Below are 24,946 nucleotides of genomic sequence, written 5' to 3'. Positions count from 1 at the left end.
TGGGCCTCTCGGCTATTACTTCCAGCTTGTTTCATTCTGAAACAACCACACTCTAAGTGACCTTAAAGTATTAGTTTGACACATTGCTACCAAAAGTTTGCCTACCAATGGTATAGAGTATAAATTATTACATTAAAAAGTATAGATAATAAATGGAAACTCACTAGTTCCTTGGCTGGTGGGAGAAGGAAGTTGTATTTGCAACCCAGTTTAATTATCTCTGGCTTAATCCAAACATATGGAAAAAACAACCTGAGGACAAATTGGAAGTCAGAAATCAGGATAAAGAATTCAGCTTGGAGAATGTGCAGTTAAAGTTTATTGTAGTGGAAGAAGTCACTGTTTTGAGTTACTGGGTAGAGACACTGATACCCATGTAATATAAGTACTATTTTAGCTGGGGTCTAGAAGCAGAATATAAGCACAATAGAGAGAGGAATATATCTAAAAGGTGCAATTAATACCATCTACTAGTTATTTATGACACATTTTGAATTTTCAAACTTTATTTAAAATGGCAATTAAGATGATTCAGATGTCAGATGAGAAACCAAAATTCACAGTTCCTTGGAGCATCCCTCAGGATTTCTGGAAAAAAAGAAATGTATAAATAAATTATGGCATCTATTACAGCATACTATATAAAACATTTTTCCATCTGCCCAACAATTGTTTCAGGTCATTTTTCTTAATGTTCTTTTTTTTTTAAATTTGGCTATTTAGGGGGCTATCTATCAAGCTCCGTATGGTGCAATGCTGAATGCGGAGAGAGCGTATTGCTCTCCGCATTCAGCGATGTCTGTCGGACATGATCCGCTGATCGGATCATGTCGGACAGACAGATAATAAATAGGCCCCATATGTGGACACTTTCAAGGACTGAAAATTCTGAAAACTTGAAAAGAATTGGTTTAGTGTTTTTGAGTTATTAAGGGTTGAAACCAAATTAACTGGCCTGTGCAATTTATGGCAGTGTGACTAAAATGTGTGCACCCTTTAATCTGGAGGTCTAGTTAGACCTAAAAATGCTGTAAAGGTAGTTACCAACTCTGTGGTAGATGCGTCACACAGGCATGGTTGGTCTAGTATATTGCTCTCCATTTAAATATAAACATCTTCAAGTTATTTCTAAATACCATAATATGCAGTAAACAAAACACCAGAGACCAGGCACTTCATTCATTTATAAAAGCAGATCAGATTTTGCTAACCACAATCATTGGTTATTTTTTTCTAAAATTTGTCATTTTTGTTACTAACTACAAAGTCTCTTTATGATTCGCTTTCGGGTAAAACCATTAACTCCAGCAGGTGCAGTGGCATTTTATTGATTTTATTCCCAGTCATAACAACCTTGGGCAGCGTGCACACAGTCATCTTGGCATAGAGCTTTGTATTTGCAGCTGAAGGTTCTCAGTGCTTATTGTTCTAGGATAATCATTCTTGTTTTAACAGACAGGTGGGCTCATTGTCAAAATGTTTGCTGATCATCTAAAAGACTTTGCTGTAGGCTTTTAAACTAAAGCAGTTTGCCATATATTAATTGCGCTATACCCAGGGGTGTGCAACCGAGTTTTATGTAGAAAAACATTTTCTGTAAAGGACTGCGAAAAGAATACACATTGTTGCAATCAGTCTTACTATTATTCAACTTGTTAACCATGATCATAAAACAAAACTTAACTTTTATTAAAACAAAAAGATAAAAACCCAAATAAAATCTCAATATTGGACTTTACTTTTATTATTCATTTGTAACTTTAGTCATATATGGGGTGAAAAAATAATATAAATTATTTTGGTACACATATAATTATTAAGTAATCACTGATTAAGTAAACATGCACATTTATTTTCACTAAATTTATATACACAAAATTACTCTTGTGCTGTATTTTTTATTACTTCAGTTCCCCCCGTTATGGATTATAATTAAATATTCTTAAATAAGGTCACATTATTCTAGTGGCAAAAACACCACTGATGCATTTCACAGTCGTGTTCTGTTGCATCAATATATATAGTCTGGTTAATGCAAATTGATATGAGCAAGAATTAATAGAATATACATATATGCATTTGTGATTGGCTGATGGCTGTCACATGATGCAGTGGGAGTGGATATAGACATAACTTTGAAATTTGTCAGAAAAAAATCTACTACTCGTTTGAAGTTCAGACTAAGTGCTATTGCATTGTCTTGTTATCATGAATTTGTTGATTATGTAAATCTACTGTATTTACTGGTCCCTTAAACCTTTTGGATTTATATAACTATTTGCATTCTGCTTGCAACAGTGCTTCTATTTCACAACCTCTTAATCCAAGATACATTTTTTGTATTTTAATTATAGTAAATGTTTGGTACATTGGTATTTTTTTTGCCTTGCTGGAAATCTCTCTATGCATGTTTTATGATGCTGAGATGCTCTCCTAGTCTCTTCTACATGGGGCTTGTTGTCATTCCAACATAGTACATTCCACACTTACATCTCAATGCATTCAATGCATTTACTTCTCCACTAGTGTTACAGATGGTGTTATCTTGTATTGAATGTATGTTACCAAACTTGCCAGACTTTATCAACCTTGGTAATTTATGGGAAATATACCCATGATCTGCAAATTCCTGGATGCAATACATAAATACAAACATTTATTTTTACCAATCAATCTTTCAGATGTTGTGATCTTTTATAACACAGACACTTTGGGGCATATGTATCAAGCTCCGAAAGGAGCTTGATGCCCCGTGTTTCTGGCGAGTCATCAGACTCGCCAGAAACAGCAGTTATGAAGCAGCGGTCACAAAGACCGCTGCTCCATAACCTGTCCGCCTGCTCTGAGCAGGCGGACAGACATCGCAGCAATTCAACCCGATCGTGTACGATCGGGTTAATTGACACCCCCCCTGCAGGTGGCCCATTGACTGCGAGTCTGCAGGGGGCGGCGTTGCACCAGCAGCTCTTGTGAGCTGCTGGTGCAATGATGAATATGGCGAGCGTATTGCGTATCTCTTTGAAGACACATATAACCTACTTCAAATAGTAAAGTATCTGCATCTTTCCTCGTAAGAAGATTGATCAGGGTTTGTAAAATATCTGTTCCTCCAGTGGTTAGAAAGTTTCTTATTGGTATTTACTCCAGTTATAGATCTCATCAGGAACTTTTGAAATACTGCTGTTAGCCTTTGCTCAATTTTGTCATATCGATCTTCTAAGGTTTGCGAATACTCTGGTTCCTGCATTGTTGCCATTGTACCAAATTTTGCTAAGATTTTCATACTGGGTTGTTCATATATAGTGCTGTCTTGTATATGATGTGCAGGAGCTTAAGTGAGTGGTTGCTGGTCAACCGCATTACTGTGTAGTCCTGGGGATGCCAAGGTAGAGATTGGCCACCGCCTTAGGCCTAAGCAGTCCAATCTATGGCTTCTGGATCATGTGGACAGCGAGTTGTCGAATACGAATAACATTTCTTCCATAAGTTATAGCTGATCTGATAATGGTGATTTCAGGCTTAAATAATGTAGGGTCTTGGCAGTAATTGGTGGATTACAGGTTCTCTCCGAAGCAGCTCCCAGAGTTGTGGCCATCTTGGGTTGCTGCCCAGACACGACACTCTGGATAATCTTTCCGTAATTTGAGGACCGAATGTTGTAATTAGTCTAGCCTCATCATCTAATGGTTTCCGTTTCTTGTGTAATAATTACGCTCTTGAAGCATGAAGAGCTCTATATATAGCTTTCTTTAAACCGGTTACTGTATTCTTGTTCTCAGATAAACTGGATTCACAAGTTAATTTAATATTTAATTGATTGGTATTCAGCTTGGTTAGGGATACCCTTATTTCTACTTCAGACTTTTCCCAAATAAACAAGATGTCTTCAATATATTACGAAGCTAGAGGGGAAATTTGTCAGTATATTGTACATTATTATCTGCAAATAGAACTTCCTTCTCCCACCAGCCAAGGAACAAATTGGCATAGGTGGGGCACAGGCTGTCCCCATGGTTGTGCCTCCAGTTTGCCGATAGTACTGTTCACTGAATACCAAAAAATTGTGATTTAGTACAAATTGAAGTAGTTCAAGAATTAATGTATTGTGCTCTTTGGATTCTTTGAAAACATAATTGTGATTCATATTGAGTGAAAATATGATGCTGTTTATTGATTATAACCAAAAACCCATCACAGACAAAATTCAACCAGTGGGAGTGCTCTGATCATGATTGTCAGGTTTAGCTGCATTAGCGAGATTATATATATATATTCATGCAAGAACCAGAAGATGCCCTTTAAAAAAAAATGACAACTGTGAAACGCGTCAGTGGCGTTTTGCCAATTTGTTTTGTTATTTTTACTAACGTAATGGGTACCTTATTTAAGATTATAGAATTATAATTCATAATGAGGGAATTTGAGTGACAAAAATACAACACAAGAGTTATTTTGATTATATAAATTTGGTGAACATATATGTGCATGTTTTCTAATGCAATGATTACTTATTAATTACAATTGTGTTAAAATCATTTATATATTTTTTCCCCCAGCATATATGACTAAAATTACAAACAAATAGTAAAAATAAAGTCCATTATTGTGATTTTATTTGGATTTTAATATTTTGTTTTATTTTATGATCATGGTTAAAGAGTTGAATAATAGTAAGATGTCATGAGTGCAATAATGTGTATACTTTTCTCAGACCTTTACTGAAGAGGCTTTTCTGATTAATATTAATACACTGCATCCTATCCCATGAAATTTGAAATAACTTAAGTAATTGAATAATTAATTATAAATCAATCAGAGTGGTGGCATTGGTTCAGTTAATAAACCATAAGTTTCATGTAGGGCACTTGGAGTCTGGGCTACAATCTAAACATAACCATAGTTAGTGGCCTAGAGGGGAATCAGTGCCACAATTATTGAAGAGAAATCCATGATTAAAGCAGACATAAGTTTCACACAATAGCATGTTACTGCCCAATTGAAAGTAGCCACATTATGCACATTTTCTGCATATGTTTTCTATAAGTGTGTCCTGTTTAAAATGGCTGCCTGGGGCCTATGCTACCACCAGCACCCATAATAGACCTGGCCCTGCATTTAGTGCCATGCATTTCACTTTTCTGCCTGGCAGCCAGGCACAGTGCTATCATCCAGTCTCTGTATTTGACAGTAGGGCCTGCAAACTGAGCCAGAGTGGGTCCCTGTAGTTCTACATTATGTGGTACGTTGGGACTTGCAGCACATGAGGAAGTGTTCAGCATTTTTTTTAAATTAAAAAAAGGCTTACGTCCATATTACAAGTGGAGCGCAAAATATCGCTTTCACAAGTGCGATATTTGCGCTCCACTTAGTAAAACCAGTGTGTTTGTTTCCCTAACTTCCTGGGTTAGGCTGGTATTCATATCCAGATTCCTCAATATTTGACTCTGATTTATTAATTATTTAATATGCCTCTTCAACATTAAACAATCTTTTTTAAATTTTAAATTAACGCTTGTCAAATTTATACAGTACAGATCAAAATCTCTCCTGTACCATCTTTCTCCCCCTCTATATTAAACTATAGTGTTTTTTACAGTATAATTAGCTTAGGTTTAGCACCTGGGTGCTGATTGGTGGCTAATCACTTATACACTCTCATACTCTCTCACACACACACAAAAACACTAACTCTCTCATGCACACACACTCACCCACATTCTCTCTCACGCACACTCTCTCTCACAAACTCACACACAAATACTCTCAATCTTTCACACACTGACTCACACACAAAGACACACACACATGCAACAGAGAAATAATTGTAGGCAGTATGTTGCAAATGCACCTTTTTTTTGGTTGTAGCTGTTTACCACCACATCCGGTCATTTGCATGTCCAGGTCTGACTCCGCTTCAAACCCGGAAACACAAATGGAAACCTGTATTGTCATTTGAATCAAGAAAGTTTAATTCTGACTATCCAACATGTATATTTTAAAATGACTCACATAACACACTAAAATGATGACAGCAAACCACATGCAGATTCATATGCAGATTATTTCATACAAATTTGTGGTTATAATAAGGTGCCATATAAATCTTCTTACTACTGTAAGTTTAATAGTGCAAACAGAAGACAAATATAGAAGAGAGATTCACTGAACTAAATACCTTAAAGTGATCCCAGCTTTTGATCTCCTTGAATAAAGCGTCACCTGGGCAGGAGGTGCTCACCAATTGCCGATGTCCCTGCACTGCATAGTTAGGCGACATATAACCAGATCGGACAGCACAGCGTATCAATTGATCCTTCACCAGACTCAGGATGCGACCTTCTGGGACTGAAGAAGTATAATCTCCAATGAAGCTCACTCCAAATCCTACAGAATTGTGGCCCTTGGTGTGGGCTCCTACCCAGAACCATCCTCTTCCAGCGTACACATACCCATCAGATCCCACAACAAAGCTGGCAGGAGTGAGAATATAACAGGAGAAATTAGAAAGAAAATTGCAAAGTGATCCAGCTAATGTTTTATTATAATGCAATAATTATCTACCATTTTGAATTAAAGGGACATTCCGGTAAAAATGTAAATGCACATGGATGAATTACATTTTTGACTAGAAACATATTTGCACTATACATGTATTAGCAAAAATGCTTCTAGTAAAAGTTATCACTGTTTTAGTGTTAACATTTTTCTCTGCACGTGCATGTAAAGCATATCTAGATATTCTCATTGCACCAGCTTTTTAAATACTGCAGCTGCAAAGAGCCCCAGTGGGGCGTGTATCCTGTCAGCAATTAACAAATTGAGTCATAATCAAATGATAAAAGCACCCTGGGTTCTCTAAGCAAGTGCTGTGTTTAAAATGCTGGTGCACGGTGCTTACTTAAATACTCTTTTGAAACAGCTATAGCTTTTATTAGAAGCATTTATGATAATACATTTATATTACAAAACTGCTTCTATTCAAAACTGAAATGCATTTATGTGGATTCCAATTATGGCTGGAATGTCCCTTTAACTGTTACCAATGTAGTGATTTTTTTGTGTACTTCTTCACTATGAAATGTCTTTCTCATATCTTTTACCATTCATTTAAAATATATGTTCATGAATAGCTCACAAAACGTGAAGTGCAGATCACAAGATTTCATTTTCTTAAAGAGACATAAAAATTCAAATTTCACTGTTCCGAAAGACCATTGAAGTTCAAGAGGCATCTCAATTTACTTGTTTTATAACATTTTGTTCTCTTTATATCTTTTGTTAAAAAGCATACCTATATAGGCCCAGGAGCAGTAATGCACTATTGACAGCTAGCTGGTGATTGGTGGCTACACACATATTCCTCTTGTCATTGGCTCACCAGATCTGTTTTGCTAAGACCTAGTAGTGCATTGCTGCTCAGGAGCTGACTTTAACTATGTGTTTAACAACTTTGAACGGCTAAACACATAGTTATATGCAAGCAGTAGTGCAATCATAAAATGCTCTAACACATTAAAGCATTTTTTTGGCACTTTAATATCTCTTTAAAGGGACATGAATTCATGATTTAGAAAGAACATGCAGTTTTAAACAACTATCTAATTTACTTCTATTATCTAGTTTGCTTAATTCTCTTGATATACTATGCTAGATAGGCTCAGTAGCTGTTCATTGGTGGCTGCACATAGATGCCTCGTGTGACTGGCTCACCTATGTGCATTGCTTAATCTTCAACAAAGGATAGCTAATGAATGAAGCAAATTAGAAAATAGAAGTAAACCGGGATGTTGTTTAAAATTGTATTCTCTATCTGAATCATTAATAAAAAAAAACATAATTTATGCTTACCTGATAAATTTATTTCTCTTGTGGTGTATCCAGTCCACGGATCATCCATTACTTGTGGGATATTCTCCTTACCAACAGGAAGTTGCAAGAGGATCACTCACAGCAGAGCTGCTATATAGCTCCTCCCCTAACTGCCATATCCAGTCATTCGACCAAAACTAGCTGAGAAAGGAGAAACCATAGGGTGCAGTGGTGACTGTAGTTTAAAATTTAGACCTGCCTTAAAAGGACAGGGCGGGCCGTGGACTGGATACACCACAAGAGAAATAAATTTATCAGGTAAGCATAAATTATGTTTTCTCTTGTTAGGTGTATCCAGTCCACGGATCATCCATTACTTGTGGGATACCAATACCAAAGCTAAAGTACACGGATGAAGGGAGGGACAAGGCAGGTACTTAAACGGAAGGGACCACTGCCTGTAGAACCTTTCTCCCAAAAATAGCCTCCGAAGAAGCAAAAGTATCAAATTTGTAAAATTTTGAAAAGGTATGAAGCGAAGACCAAGTCCCCGCTTTGCAAATCAACAGAAGCCTCATTTTTAAAGGCCCAGGTGGAAGCCACAGCTCTAGTAGAATGAGCTGTAATCCTTTCAGGGGGCTGCTGTCCAGCAATCTAATAGGCTAAGCGTATTACGCTCCGAAGCCAAAAAGAAAGAGAGGTTGCCGAAGCCTTTTGACCTCTCCTCTGTCCAGAGTAAACAACAAACAGGGAAGATGTTTGATGAAAATCTTTAGTCGCTTGTAAGTAAAACTTTAAAGCACAGACTACGTCCAAATTATGTAAAAGACGTTCCTTCTTTGAAGAAGGATTAGGACACAATGATGGAACAACAATCTCTTGATTGATATTCTTGTTGGAAACTACCTTAGGTAAAAACCCAGGTTTTGTACGCAGAACTACTTTATCTGTATGGAAAATCAGATAAGGAGAATCACATTGTAAAGCTGATAACTCAGAGACTCTACGAGCCGAGGAAATAGCCATCAAAAACAGAACTTTCCAAGATAAAAGTTTGATATCAATGGAATAAAGGGGTTCAAACGGAACTCCTTGAAGAACCTTAAGAACCAAGTTTAAGCTCCATGGAGGAGCAACAGGTTTAAACACAGGCTTAATTCTAACCAAAGCCTGACAAAATGCCTGGACGTCTGGAACCTCTGCCAGACGCTTGTGCAAAAGGATAGACAGAGCAGAAATCTGTCCCTTTAAAGAACTAGCTGATAATCCTTTATCCAAACCCTCTTGGAGAAAGGACAATATCCTAGGAATCCTAACCTTACTCCATGAGTAATTCTTGGATTCACACTAATGAAGATATTTGCGCCATATCTTATGGTAGATTTTCCTGGTGACAGGCTTTCGTGCCTGTATTAAGGTATCAATGACTGACTTGGAGAAGCCACGCCTTGACAAAATCAAGCGTTCAATCTCCAGGCAGTCAGTCTCAGAGAAATTAGATTTGGATGATTGAAAGGACCTTGTAGTAGAAGGTCTTGTCTCAGAGGCAGAGGCCAAGGTGGAAAGGATGACATGTCCACCAGGTCTGCATACCAGGTCCTGCGTGGCCACGCAGGCGCAATCAAGATCACCGATGCTCTCTCCTGTTTGATTTTGGCAATCAGTCGAGGGAGCAGAGGAAACGGTGGAAACACATAAGCCAGGTTGAAGAACCACGGTGCTGCTGGAGCATCTATCAGCGTCGCTTCTGGGTCCCTGGACCTGGATCCGTAACAAGGAAGCTTGGCGTTCTGGCGAGACGCCATGAGATCCAATTCTGGTGTGCCCCAACGATGAACCAATTGAGCAAACACCTCCGGATGGAGTTCCCACTCCCCCGGATGAAAAGTCTGACGACTTAGAAAATCCGACTCCCAGTTCTCTACACCTGGGATATGGATCGCTGATAGATGGCAAGAGTGAGTCTCTGCCCAGTGAATTATCTTGGAGACTTCTAACATCGCTAGGGAGCTCCTGGTCCCCCCTTGATGGTTGATGTAAGCCGCAGTCGTGATGTTGTCCGACTGAAATCTGATGAACCTCAGGGTTGCTAACTGAGGCCAAGCTAGAAGAGCATTGAATATTGCTCTTAACTCCAGAATATTTATTGGGAGGAGTTTCTCCTCCTGAGTCCACGATCCCTGAGCCTTCAGGAAATTCCAGACTGCACCCCAACCTAGAAGGCTGGCATCTGTTGTTACAATTGTCCAATCTGGCCTGCGAAAGGTCATACCTTTGGACAGATGGACCCGAGATAGCCACCAGAGAAGAGAATCTCTGGTCTCTTGATCCAGATTTAGCAGAGGGGACAAATCTGTGTAATCCCCATTCCACTGACTGAGCATGTATAATTGCAGCGGTCTGAGATGTAGGCGCGCAAATGGCACTATGTCCATCGCCACTACCATTAAGCCGATCACTTCCATGCACTGAGCCACCGAAGGGCACGGAATGTAGTGAAGAACACGGCAGGAATTTAGAAGCTTTGATAACCTGGACTCCGTCAGGTAAATTTACATTTCTACAGAATCTATCAGAGTTCCTAGGAAGGAAACCCTTGTGAGGGGTGATAGAGAACTCTTTCCCTCGTTCACTTTCCACCCATGCGACCTCAGAAATGCCAACACTATGTCCGTATGAGATTTGGCAATTTGGAAGTTTGACACCTGTATCAGGATGTCGTCTAGATAAGGGGCCACTGCTATGCCCCGTGGTCTTAGGACCACCAGAAGAGACCCCAGAACCTTTGTAAAAATTCTTGGGGCTGTAGCTAACCCGAAGGGAAGAGCCACAAACTGGTAATGCCTGTCTAGAAAGGCAAACCTTAGGAACCGATGATGATCTTTGTGAATCGGTATGTGAAGGTAAGCATCCTTCAAATCCACTGTGGTCATGTACTGACCCTCCTGAATCATAGGTAGGATTGTCCGAATAGTTTCCATTTTGAACAATGGAACTCTGAGGAATTTGTTTAAGATCTTTAGATCCAAAATTGGTCTGAAGGTTCCCTCTTTTTTGGGAACCACAAACAGATTTGAATAAAATCCCTGTCCTTGTTCCATCTGTGGAACTGGATGGATCACTCCCATTATTAGGAGGTCTTGCACACAGCGTAAGAATGCCTCTTTCTTTATCTGGTTTACAGATAATCTCGAAAGGTGAAATCTCCCTTGTGGGGGGGGAAGCTTTGAAGTCCAGAAGATATCCCTGAGATATGATCTCCAACGCCCAGGGATCCTGAACATCTCTTGCCCACGCCTGGGCGAAGAGAGAAAGTCTGCCCCTACTAGATCCGTTGCCGGATAGGGGGCCGTTCCTTCATGCTGTCTTAGAGGCAGCAGCAGGCTTTCTGGCCTGCTTGCCTTTGCTCCAGGCCTGGTTAGATTTCCAGGCCGGCTTGGATTGCGCAAAAGTTCCCTCTTGTTTTGTAGCAGAGGAAGTTGATGCTGCACCTGCCTTGAAGTTTCGAAAGGCACGAAAATTAGACTGTTTGGCCCTTGATTTGGCCCTGTCCTGAGGAAGGGTATGACCCTTACCTCCAGTAATGTCAGCAATAATTTCCTTTAAACCAGGCCCGAATAGGGTCTGCCCCTTGAAGGGAATGTTAAGTAATTTAGACTTTGAAGTCACGTCAGCTGACCAAGATTTAAGCCATAGCGCCCTACGCACCTGGATGGCGAATCCAGAATTCCTAGCCGTTAGTTTAGTCAAATGAACAATGGCATCAGAAACAAAAGAATTAGCTAGCTTAAGTGTTCTAAGCTTGTCAAGTATTTCAGTCAATGGAGTAGCTGTCTGAAAGGCCTCTTCCAGAGACTCAAACCAGAACGCCGCAGCAGCAGTGACAGGAGCAATGCATGCAAGGGGCTGCAGGATAAAACCTTGTTGAATAAACATTTTCTTAAGGTAACCTTCTAATTTTTTATCCATTGGATCTGAAAAAGCACAACTGTCCTCGACAGGGATAGTGGTACGCTTTGCTAAAGTAGAAACTGCTCCCTCCACCTTAGGGACCGTCTGCCATAAGTCCCGTGTGGTGGCGTCTATTGGAAACATTTTTCTAAAAATAGGAGGGGGGGAAAACGGCACACCGGGTCTGTCCCACTCCTTAGTAATAATTTCTGTAAACCTTTTAGGTATTGGAAAAACGTCAGTACACACCGGCACCGCGTAGTATTTATCCAGTCTACACAATTTCTCTGGCACTGCAATTGTGTCATAGTCATTCAGAGCAGCTAAAACCTCTCCAAGCAACACCCGGAGGTTCTCAAGCTTAACTTTAAAAGTAGACATATCTGAATCAGGTTTCCCCGAGTCAGAGACGTCACCCACAGACTGAAGCTCTTCCTCAGCTTCTGCATATTGTGACGCAGTATCAGACATGGGCCTTAAAACATCTGCGCGCTCTGTATTACGTCTAACCCCAGAGCTATCGCGCTTTCCTCTGAATTCAGGCAGTCTGGCTAATACCGCTGACAGGGTATTATCCATGATTGCCGCCATGTCCTGCAAAGTAATCGCTATGGGCGTCTTTGATGTACTTGGCGCCATTTTAGCGTGAGTCCCTTGAGCGGGAGTCAAAGGGTCCGACACGTGGGGAGAGTTAGTCGGCATAACTTCCCCCTCGTCAGAATCCTCTGGTGATAATTCTTTTAAAGATAACAGCTGATCTTTATTGTTTAAAGTGAAATCAATACATTTAGTACACATTCTCCTATGGGGTTCCACCATGGCTTTTAAACATAATGAACAAGGAGTTTCCTCTATGTCAGACATGTTTATACAGACTGGCAATGAGACTAGCAAGCTTGGAAAACACTTTAAATCAAGTTAACAAGCAATATAAAAAAACGTTACTGTGCCTTTAAGAGAAACAAATTTTGCCAAAATTTGAAATAACAGTGAAAAAAGGCAGTTAAACTAACGAAATTTTTACAGTGTATGTAACAAGTTAGCAGAGCATTGCACCCACTTGCAAATGGATGACTAACCCCTTAATACAAAAAACAGATTAACAAAACGAAAAATATGTTTTTTAAACAGTCATAACAACTGCCACAGCTCCTACTTTTGAAGCCTTTTGAGCCCTTCAGAGATGTCCTATAGCATGCAGGGGACTGCTGAGGGAAGCTGAATGTCACAGTTTGTAATTTTAACTGCACCAACTGTAACTTTTATACTATAACAGTGGAAAGCCTCAGGAAACTGTTTCTAGGCAAAAATAAAGCCAGCCATGTGGAAAAAACTAGGCCCCAATAAGTTTTATCACCAAAGCATATATAAAAACGATTAAACATGCCAGCAAACGTTTTATATTGCACATTAATCAGAGTATATACCTCTGATAGCAAGCCTGATACTAGTCGCTATTAAATCACTGTATTTAGGCTTTAACTTACATTAATCCGGTATCAGCAGCATTTTCTAGCAAATTCCATCCCTAGAAAAACTTAACTGCACATACCTTATTGCAGGATACCCTGCACGCCATTCTCCCTCTTAAGTTACCTCACTCCTCAGACATATGTGAGAACGGCAGTGGATCTTAGTTACTTCTGCTAAGATCATAGAAAAACGCAGGCAGATTCTTCTTCTAAATGCTGCCTGAGATAAAACAGTACACTCCGGTACCATTTAAAAACAATAAACTTTTGATTGAAGAAAAAACTAACTATATTTTACCACTTTCCTCTAACTACCTCCAGCTATGTTGAGAGCTTGCAAGAGAATGACTGGATATGGCAGTTAGGGGAGGAGCTATATAGCAGCTCTGCTGTGGGTGATCCTCTTGCAACTTCCTGTTGGGAAGGAGAATATCCCACAAGTAATAGATGATCCGTGGACTGGATACACCTAACAAGAGAAATGTGGGTTTAATGTCCCTTTTGATGTATTTGGACCTTGTTGCTATGAGATTTGTATACAAATGTAGCAGCTTTTACTTGCTTAGACATACAGTACATTACTAAAGAAAATAATACATGAACATAAATTAGCCTAAAGTAAACACATAGAGCATAATACTGTACATTAAACATGCTGTTGTAGCTTCTTTACTATGAACACAGAGATAGTCACCTAGGAGCCAATCTCAGGGTGTATTTAGCTGCTAATAGGTTCTTACCAGAGTGCAAATAAGTGCATAGTACTTACATACATATCAGGTTTGAGATGGGCTCCTAGCAGATACACAAGCACATGCACAAGCACATAATTACACATGCACAAGCACATACACAAGCACATGCACAAGCACATACACATGCACAAGCACATACACAAGCGCATACACAAGCACAAGCACATGCACAAACACATATACATACGCAAGCACATGCACAAGCACATACACAAGCACATACACATGCACAAGCACATGCACATACGCATACACAAGCACTTACACAAGCAAAGCATACACATACACATGCACAAGAACATACACAAGCAAAACATGCACATGCACAAGCACATACACAAGCACATACACATGCATATACACAAGCACATACACAAGCACATGCACATACACAAGCACATACACATGCACATACACATGCACATGCACAAGAACATACACAAGCAAAGCATACACATACACATACACAAGCACATACACATGAACGTACAAATGCACACACACAAGCAGATACACATACACAAGGGAAGCATACACATACACATGCACATACACAAGCACATGCACAAGCACATGCACATACACAAGCACATACACATGCACAAGCACATACACAAGCACATAAACATACACATGCACATGCACATACACAAGCACATACACATACACAAGCACATACACATGCACATACACAAGCACATACACATGCACATACACAAGCACATACACATGCACATACACATACACATGCACATGCACATACACAAGCACATACACATGCACATGCACATACACAAGCACATACACATACACAAGCACATACACATGCACATACACAAGCACATACACATGCACATGCACATACACAAACACATACACAAGCATATACACAAGCACATACACATACACAAGCACATACACATGCACAAGCATATACACATACACAAGCACATGCACATACACAAGCACATACACAAGCACATACACATGCACAAGCACATACGCATACACAAGCACATACACATACGCAAGCACATACACTAACACATACACATACACATACACAAGTACATACACATACACAAGCACATGCACATACACAAACACATACACAAGCACATACACATACACAAGTACATACACATACACAAGCACATGCACATACACAAACACATACACAAGCACATACACATACACAAGCACATACACATACACAAGCACATACACATACACATACACAAGCATATACACATACACAAGCACATACACATACACGAGCACATACACATACACAAGCACGTGCACATACACAAGCACATACACAAACACAAGCATATACACATACACAAGCACATGCACATACACAAGCACATGCACATACACAATCATATACACATACACAAGCACATAAACAAGCACATACATAAGCACATGCACATACACAAGCTCAAACACATACACAAGCACATGCACATACACAAGCACACACAAGAGCACAAATGCATACACAAGCACATACACATGCCCATACACAAACACAAGCACATGCACATACACAAGCACATACACATCAAGTTACAAAAGGCTAAAAAATAGAAAGCACATGCATAAGCACATACACATACACAAGCACATACATATACACAAGCACATACATATACACAAGCACATACACAAGCACATGCACATACACAAGCACATACACAAGCACATACACAAGCATATACACATACACAAGCACATACACAAGCACATACACATACACAAGCATATACACATACACATACACAAGCACATACATATACACAAGCACATACATATACACAAGCACATACACAAGCACATGCACCAGCATATACACATACACAAGCACATACACATACACAAGCATATACACATACACAAGCACATACACAAGCACATACACATACACAAGCACATACACATACACATACACAAGCATATACACATACACAAGCACATACACATACACAAGCACAAGCACATACACAAGCACATGCACATACACAAGCACATACACAAACACATACACAAGCATATACACATACACAAGCATATACACATACACAAGCACATGCACATACACAAGCACATGCACATACACAATCATATACACATACACAAGCACATACACATACACAAGCACATACACATACACAAGCATATACACATACACAAGCACATACACATACACATACACAAGCACAAGCACAAGCACATACACAAGCACATGCACATACACAAACACATACACAAACACAAGCATATACACATGCACATGCACATACACATACACAATCATATACACATACACAAGCACATAAACAAGCACATACATAAGCACATACACAAGCTCAAACACATACACAAGCACATGCACATACACAAGCACATACACAAACACATACAAGAGCACAAACACATACACAAGCACATACACATGCCCATACACAAACACAAGCACATGCACATACACAAGCACATACACATCAAGTTACAAAAGGCTAAAAAATAGAAAGCACATGCACAAGCACATACACATACACAAGCACATACACAAGCACATACATATACACAAGCACATACACATACACAAGCACATACACAAGCACATACATATACACAAGCACATGCCCATACACAAGCACATTCCCAAGCACATACACATGCACATACACAAGCACATACATATACACAAGCACATGCCCATACACAAGCACATACACATGCACATACACAAGCACATACATAGACACAAGCACATACACATACACAAGCACATACATATACACAAGCATATACACATACACAAGCACATACACAAGCACACACACATACACAAACACATACACAAGCACATACATATACATAAGCACATACACATACACAAGCACATACATATACACATACACATACACAAGCACATACACAAGCACATACACATACACAAGCACATACATATACATATACACAAGCACATACACAAGCACATACACAAGCACACACACATACACAAACACATACACAAGCATATACCACCTCACTACCTGTCCCCTCGACCCCATCCCCTCACAGCTACTCCCTCTCTTCTACCCTCACCCCCATACTCACACACATTTTCAACCTCTCCCTCAGCACTGGTATATTTCCCTCATCTCTAAAACATGCACTGGTCACACCTATCCTCATAAAATCTTCCCTTGATCCAACCTCCCCTTCCAATTACCGCCCTATTTCCCTACTCCCTCTTGCCTCAAAGCTCCTTGAAAAGCTAGTTTACGCTTGTCTATCCCATTTCCTTACACTAAACTCTCTTCTTGACCCACTGCAATCTGGATTTCGTCCCCATCACTCTACAGAGACAGCAATAAGGGATTAAATGCCATATCCTCCTCTGTGGAAAGAATAACTTATAACTATATACATTCTTGGTTTAACATAAACTCAACTTAGTTTCTAAACGTAGAAATAAATAACACACAAAATAACGACACAACAACTTTTTATGGTTAGAGAAAACCCGCAGGTCACGTTTATTGTGGCAACACAAGAACTAACGACCGTCTGAATAAACATGGACCAGGGGGGGCGGCAATCAGGTACTAGCTAAACGTAGTAACCCATGCTAACAAGATGGGCAGTACCAGGGCGCAGGAGAAGAAGCAGAGCGTAGCTCAATACTATAAAAACAGGGAATTCTCGGCATCGTAATCACACGGGCAGGGAACACCCCAGACGCGCGTCTGGGGACTTCATCCCTGGCCGGAAGTGCCGTCACTCTACCTCGATCACATCCTGCCCCCGGACACTGTCCACCCGCCAGCCCAGCGTGCAAACCACCACTCCGTACCAGTAAAGGGCCAGGATCAAAAAGGTGCGTAAACCAGATTGAAATACCTGGGGAGCTGAAACTTAACATCCTTGGACTTACAGAAATAGGCTGGCTAGCCCTCATCAAGCCTTCGGATAGCCCTAGTCCCTGGGGACCACCATAAGGACGGATCCCCCTACTGATTGCAAAATAATAAACAAAGGGAGGGAAGGGTGGGGAAAACTTTGAGAAAAACAGCAGAAAGAGGACATGTGCTTCCTGTACTGGGCTTAAAAAGGTAAGCTGGAACCCCTCCTCTCTTTCTGCAACATTGTTTCACACACACAACACAACACTCCCCTCCTCCGTCTTGGCCTTAACCCTTATGTGCATTCCAGGCAATTTGCCTTACATTTCCTTAAGGGATTAAATGCCATATCCTCCTCTGTGGAAAGAATAACTTATAACTATATACATTCTTGGTTTAACATAAACTCAACTTAGTTTCTAAACGTAGAAATAAATAACACACAAAATAACGACACAACAACTTTTTATGGTTAGAGAAAACCCGCAGGTCACGTTTATTGTGGCAACGCAAGAACTAACGACCGTCTGAATAAACATGGACCAGGGGGGGCGGCAATCAGGTACTAGCTAAACGTAGTAACCCATGCTAACAAGATGGGCAGTACCAGGGCGCAGGAGAAGAAGCAGAGCGTAGCTCAATACTATAAAAACAGGGAATTCTCGGCATCGTAATCACACGGGCAGGGAACACCCCAGACGCGCGTCTGGGGACTTCATCCCTGGCCGGAAGTGCCGTCACTCTACCTCGATCACATCCTGCCCCCGGACACTGTCCACCCGCCACGAGATCGCCCGAATATCAAGGGCCACTCTCGCCGCCACCCAACTCACACAAATAGGAGTAGGGACTGACGTATATCTTCAATAAACAGGTCCATGCCATGGTCCGTAAGATGGACCCCGTCGCCTCGGTACAGGCTCCGGTCAGCGGCCGTAATGAACTTGTGTTCCACAACAAAACCACCTAGCTCGCACATAAGCTTCCTAACATCTCTATTGAGCTTCTTGCGAACTTGGAACGCTGCCCTATGATTGGCCATGTGTCTCCACGTCAACCTCGGTATAATGTTTGACCAGCCCATTCTCACACCAGGCAACCAAGCTTTAAAGGTGCGCAGATCTGATTGGATCACTGCGCTCAAGTCCCGACCGGGAATTGAGCCGAGATCATTTCCACCTAAGTGGATGATCAGAACATGGGGTTTCTCCCACCGCCTCATGGCGGATTGCAGTAACCCAGGCAGATCTGCCCAGCAAAGGCCTCTCCTCCCTAACCACCTAACTACCACCCTGGAGAATGAGAACCCAAGCTGCTGCCCTCCAGGTTGCGATGCTGCTCGGATAGCCGCCCAGTGTACGAACGAGTGCCCAACGATCCAGGCACGAAGTGGCCCACTTCTAGGCCCTGCAATAGAAACAAGAGTTAGGGCATATAATGGCAGCGCAGTGTGCAACATTATCAACCAGCAAATATTAACATTGGGATATAAGTGGCCTAACGTAAATCTGATACCTCTTAGACTTCCACCTCCCAAGCGCCATTATGCGGTCAGCCGACCAGCCTAAAGTCGCCGCCGTCGTAGCAGCCCCAACCCTAAAGGAGTGAGGAGCTACAGTATTGGGATTCAAGCCCACTTTTTTAGCCGCCCACCCCAAAACCTTCCGAAATTGAAACCTCGTCAGGGGGGGTACCATCCTGATGAATTAAAAATCTAACCGCACCCACTGGACGCCTGTCCGAGAAGGTCTTCAACAGTGCACTAGGGCAGCAGGCGGAACCCGCATGCGCGGGTAGCGACAGCCAGGCCCCCCTACCATCTTGATCGATTTTCGATCGAGGGATGAAAAGTAATACCCCATTATCCGTAAACCTGACATGCTCCGCCAGGACGCCACCCACTTTCGCCAACTTAGACTGGGGGACCAATTCCCCCACTCGGAGTGCGCCATGAAACGCCATGGCGAACGCCGCTGAAAAAAGCCGCACCTCGTAGTCTGAGGAACATACCTCCGGTAAAACACGAAGCAGGAGGACCAACCTGTCCGCCGTTATGGGTTCCCTAACGTCTGGACGCCGCACTTCCGACCTTCCCCAACCCCTCAGTATTTGACGAATCAAAAACGTTTTGGAAGAGTCCGTCAGCGTGAATAGTTTACAGAAAAAGGACACCGCCGCCAACTGCGCGGATACCGCCCCTTTCTTAGCTAACTTAGCCCTAAGCTCCGCGAGCCAGCGCAATAGCCAGTCCTGCTCACCAGCACAAGAAGGAAATCCTTGGACATCGCAGAAGAATACCCATTCTTCCCAGTACCTTACATAGGACTTCCAAGTGGAAGGTGCCAGGGACGCCTTAAGCACCGGAATCAGGGACTGCCATCCAAAGCCACCTGCCAAAGAAAAGGGGGACAGGGAAAGCCATGAGTGGCAGCCTCAGGAGCACATTTCCTAAAATTTTCCCATTGAAAGCGAGATAGTGCATCAGCAATAACGTTTTTAACCCCTGGGACATGCCTAGCCCGAAACTCAATGTTCCGCTTGAGGCATCTCAAAACCAGAATTCTCAGATATCGAATTACTGGTGGTGAGGACGAAGAGAGACCGTTAATGGCGAAAACCACGCTCAAATTGTCCGTCCAAAAAATGACGGAGCGGTTCTCGAGCTTGTCCCCCCAGATCTCCAACGCCACCAGAATGGGAAAAAGCTCTAGAAGGCACAGGTTCCTGGTCAGGCCCCTGGCCGCCCACTCTGCCGGCCAAGGTTCGGCGCTCCACTCGCCATTGAGATAGGCGCCGTATCCAAAACCCCCAGCAGCATCAGTAAAGAGGTGCAGTTCTCGCGCCGGAGTCTGAGGGGTTCTCCAAATACAGATCCCATTGAAATCCCTGAGGAACAGATCCCAGACACGGAGGTCTTCCCTCATGTCACTATTAACCATTAGCTTGGCCTTAGGGGAAGTAACTCCCGGCAACAAGCGCTCCATTCGCTTCAGGAAAATCCTCCCCATCGGGATGACCCTCCCTGCAAAGTTGAGCAGACCCAAAACCGATTGGAGCTCTTTCAGCGTGCAAAACTGCGCCGCTGCGAGGCTCCTGACTGCTGCAAACATCTTCTGTACCTTATCAACCGGAAGCCTACATTCCTGGGCTACCGAATCAATTTCGATACCCAGGAAAGTTAGACAAGTGCAAGGGCCCTCCGATTTGTCTTCTGCTAAGGGGACTCCAAATTTCTCCATCAACAGCCGCATGGCGTAAAGGAGCAGCTCACATTCCCTAGACCCCTGTCTGCCGACCAGGAGAAAGTCGTCCAAGTAGTGAGCAATCCTATCCTCTCCTGTCACTTCCGCCACGGCCCAATGCAAGAAGGAACTAAACGCCTCAAAATAGGCGCAGGAAATGGAACACCCCATGGGCAAACAACGGTCAACATAATAGTGTCCGTTGAAGAAACAACCCATTAAGTAAAATGATGCTGGGTGAATCGGCAAGAGTCTGAAAGCAGACTCGATGTCAAGCTTGGCCAGTAAAGCCCCATGACCCGATCTGCGTACTACTTGCAAGGCATCATCAAATGACTGGTAATATACGGTACTTAAGTCCTGAGGAATGGCGTCATTGACTGACTTTCCCTTTGGGTATGAGAGATGTTGTATCATCCTAAACTTTCCTGGGTCTTTTTTGGGCACGACCCCTAGAGGCGAGATAACCAATCCCGGCATAGGTCTTTCCCTAAACGGGCCAGCCATTCTACCCAGTGAAACTTCCTTACCCAATTTCTCCTTTAATACCTCCGGGAAAAGGGAGGCAGATTTCAGGTTCCTGCGAGAAGCCGCACCCGAAACCGGACCTTGTACGGGGATAACAAAACCTTCCCGGAGCCCTGACTCCAACAAGGCCGCCGTTACCCTATCGGGGTATAGCGTGAGCCACTTACTAATTGCGGCCACCTTCAGCGGGGTGTCCGCTCTTAGCGACAGCAGGGCCTCTTGGCCCAGTCCTGTCCTGTCTTTCCCCTTTTTTAACGCAGTCTGCGGCAGGGTGAAATCCCCCGCAGATGCGACAAGCGTGCCGAAAGGAACACGCGGTTCCCAACGTGCATTGCTTGTCCTGGAATTTCCAACAAACCCCAGCTGGGCGTCTGCGAAATCTATTTGCGGGTCGAAACTGTGTTGCACCCGCCGGGGCCCCAGCAGAACCTAGCGATTTCTCGGGACCCAGCCGGGCCCAGAGTTGCATTTCTACGCACCCGAAATCCAACAGTGGATTACCCACCATCTTTCTGCGGAACTCCTCATCATAATCCCGCCATGCACCATCGCGATAATTATCAGCAATGATCTCCATGTTTTCCATGTATTTCAACACGGCTAAACACTGGTCTGGCCATTTTTGCAAATAGCAGGACGCATAGATCCTGAAACACCGGCGCCATTCGTGAAATGTATCTGGGCGCTGGTACTTCTTGGGGCCTGTCCCATCCTCCGCTCTCGCTTTCTGCCTTAGGGCTTCCACCGAGAGCTCGAAGATGTTAACAAATTTACCCTCTTGAATTCTCCATACTGTCTTAGTCTTCAAATGCTCGTGCAGATCATAAGAAGACCAGGATCTAGTATCCCCTTGGAGTGCCACCTTCCGATTAACGGGCCTCCCCACCCCACTTATGCGAAGTCTGGGTGGGGCAGCCCTGTCGGACCTACCAGAGGCAATATAGTCATGACGGTCACGCAAACCCCCTTTTTCTGATCTCTTCTCATCAGTTAACCATCTAAGCATCTTATACATTCTTTTATTGCCCTTCCCATGCAACCCCAGTTCCTTGTCATTTTCTGACCCAGAATCATCCGAGGATGAGGTAAAACCCCGCAACCCCACTGAAACTGAGGACTCACCATCTCTCACACCGGTCCTGTTTGGAATCGCCACGACTCCCGAAGTAGAAGGACGCTCATCCTCTGACACCATGGAGTCCTGGCCGCTCTCAGCACCTCTCTCCAACCCGCTGCCTGAATCTCCTGACGTAGCCATGTCGCTTTCCTGCAAAAGAGATTGCCAGAGAGGAGTACCACGAAGGGGAAGGTCTGCTCTACCCCTCCCCGTGTGCCCAGACCGTTCATGCATCCCCTCACACACATCATGGACATCATGGGTGCCTTCGCCACTTGCAACATCATCATACACACCCTGCTCATCTTCTGTAAAGTCCTCTATCTCTTCACTAAAATGTACTGACTTCTGAGTGATAGGGGTGGCTTTCTTACGTCTAGTGGATGCAACCGCTAAATCTAAACTCTGAAACTGTTCTGGTGAACCATGTTTGGTAGAAGACCTAGTTACTACCTTCCTCGCTGCTGCCGGGGATGCGCCCGGAGCCTGAGGCCTAGCCCCTACACTCCCACCAATTTGCGCGCCAAAAGCGCCGCCTGCACGGGCGCCGCCTTTGCCCACAGAAACCTCACTATTACTGCCAGCGCTCTTAGGCATACTCCTAGCGTGCCCAATAGGTGCTGCGCCACCTTTATAATTGCCCAATGGGGCCTTTGCCCCTTGACGAGGATTACTACCCGACGGGGCCTTTGCCCTTTGCCGGGCCGTAATACCCTTTGCAACCTGCCCACGGGGGCCTCCAACAGGGACCCCCGGGTTCATTTGGCCAGAGAAATGCCCCCCCTGAGGTAATTCCTCCATTGATTCACCATTAGCCCCCTCGTGAAGATCAACCCCCACAAGTGCTGCCCCTGTAGACCCCATTGCATCAGCAGAATTGCCCCCCGGAGCATAAGTTCCCCCCCGCGGCACTCCTCTCTTACCTTGAACGCCGCGCGGGGAACTCGACCTGCTCCGCTTCGATGACCGCTGACAAATGGCGGGACCGGCAGTGACGTCATCGGAAATGACGTCACCGGAAGTCCCGCCCTCGGAGGACCGCAAACCGGAAGTCGCCGCCGATGGAGGAACAGTCGACGCGGGAGCCTGCGCAACCACCGCCGGAGGACCAAGGACCACGTGGGACGCACCCGGAGACCCCGACAAAGAAGATGCCCACATCTGGAAAAGGGATACCGCGGCCGCGATGGAGTCCTGAGACACCGGAGACGACGTCGGAGGTAAGGCCGAACTGCTCCCACTAAAACTACCAACTATTGGGGCAAAAGAGCAAGGCCCGTAGGGGCCGGGGACCGGAACGCCACAAGGCCGAGAAGGGCCCGCCGCGACCACGCGAGGGGAGGGAGGCCCAGCCAGGGGGACCGGAGAGCAGGGGACAGAGGAGCTAGCGGCTGTAGACCGCATAGCGGGCCTAGCGGGGACCCCCGCTTTACCGGCTACTTTAGGGGGACATGTGGGCCTGCGAAGGCCAGAAACGGGCCCGACATGGTAACTAAATTGGGGCCTATGTCAGAACTAACCCCCCGTAAAGAGGGCTCACTCCCGGCCGCATGGCCGACGGGCTCAGACGCGCCATCTGGATGCCCAGCACTACCCCCCATATTGCTCACTAATGCCAGCACCTCCAGTAAGGCCCTATCTGAAATCTCCCCACTACTACCCCCAACCTCCCCGGAGGATTGATCAAGTGAAGGGGAAAGGGAGGGAAGTAAAGGGGTTCGACCCACCGTTTCTGGCGATGGAGGGATCCACTCAGCTGCTTCATCGCTGTCTTCAACCACTTCTCTCTCTGCAGGTTCCTCCCTAGCCTCCATGATTCGCTTTGGAGGTGCTTTAGATCTCCTTGAACGTCTCATGTGAAAACTTTGAGAAAAACAGCAGAAAGAGGACATGTGCTTCCTGTACTGGGCTTAAAAAGGTAAGCTGGAACCCCTCCTCTCTTTCTGCAACATTGTTTCACACACACAACACAACACTCCCCTCCTCCGTCTTGGCCTTAACCCTTATGTGCATTCCAGGCAATTTGCCTTACATTTCCTTTGTCAAGGTTACCAATGACCTACTTACAGCAAAATCCAAAGGCCACTTCTCTCTGCTTATCCTCCTTGACCTGTCTGCAGCCTTTGACACTGTTGACCACCCTCTTCTGCTC

General features: G+C 43.7%; 1 protein-coding gene across 1 annotated transcript in view; it reads right to left on the bottom strand.

Moving 5' to 3' along the window:
* Positions 1-301: 301 nt before the first annotated feature.
* PGLYRP2 (peptidoglycan recognition protein 2) overlaps positions 302-24,946 on the bottom strand; it is a 130,737-nt gene continuing 106,092 nt past the window's right edge. Inside the window, exons 4-5 of the mRNA XM_053717943.1 lie at positions 6,176-6,470; positions 302-588 (exon numbers count right to left, since the gene is read on the bottom strand). Of these exons, the coding sequence (XP_053573918.1) occupies positions 580-588; positions 6,176-6,470 (304 nt within the window). The 3' untranslated portion in view covers positions 302-579. The remainder of the gene's footprint in view (positions 589-6,175; positions 6,471-24,946) is intronic.

The sequence above is a fragment of the Bombina bombina genome, chromosome 6 (assembly GCF_027579735.1).
Source record: "Bombina bombina isolate aBomBom1 chromosome 6, aBomBom1.pri, whole genome shotgun sequence".
NCBI lineage: Eukaryota > Metazoa > Chordata > Amphibia > Anura > Bombinatoridae > Bombina > Bombina bombina.
The sequence above is the reverse complement of the archived record's forward strand: the minus strand, read 5'-3'. Positions and strand labels throughout refer to the sequence as shown.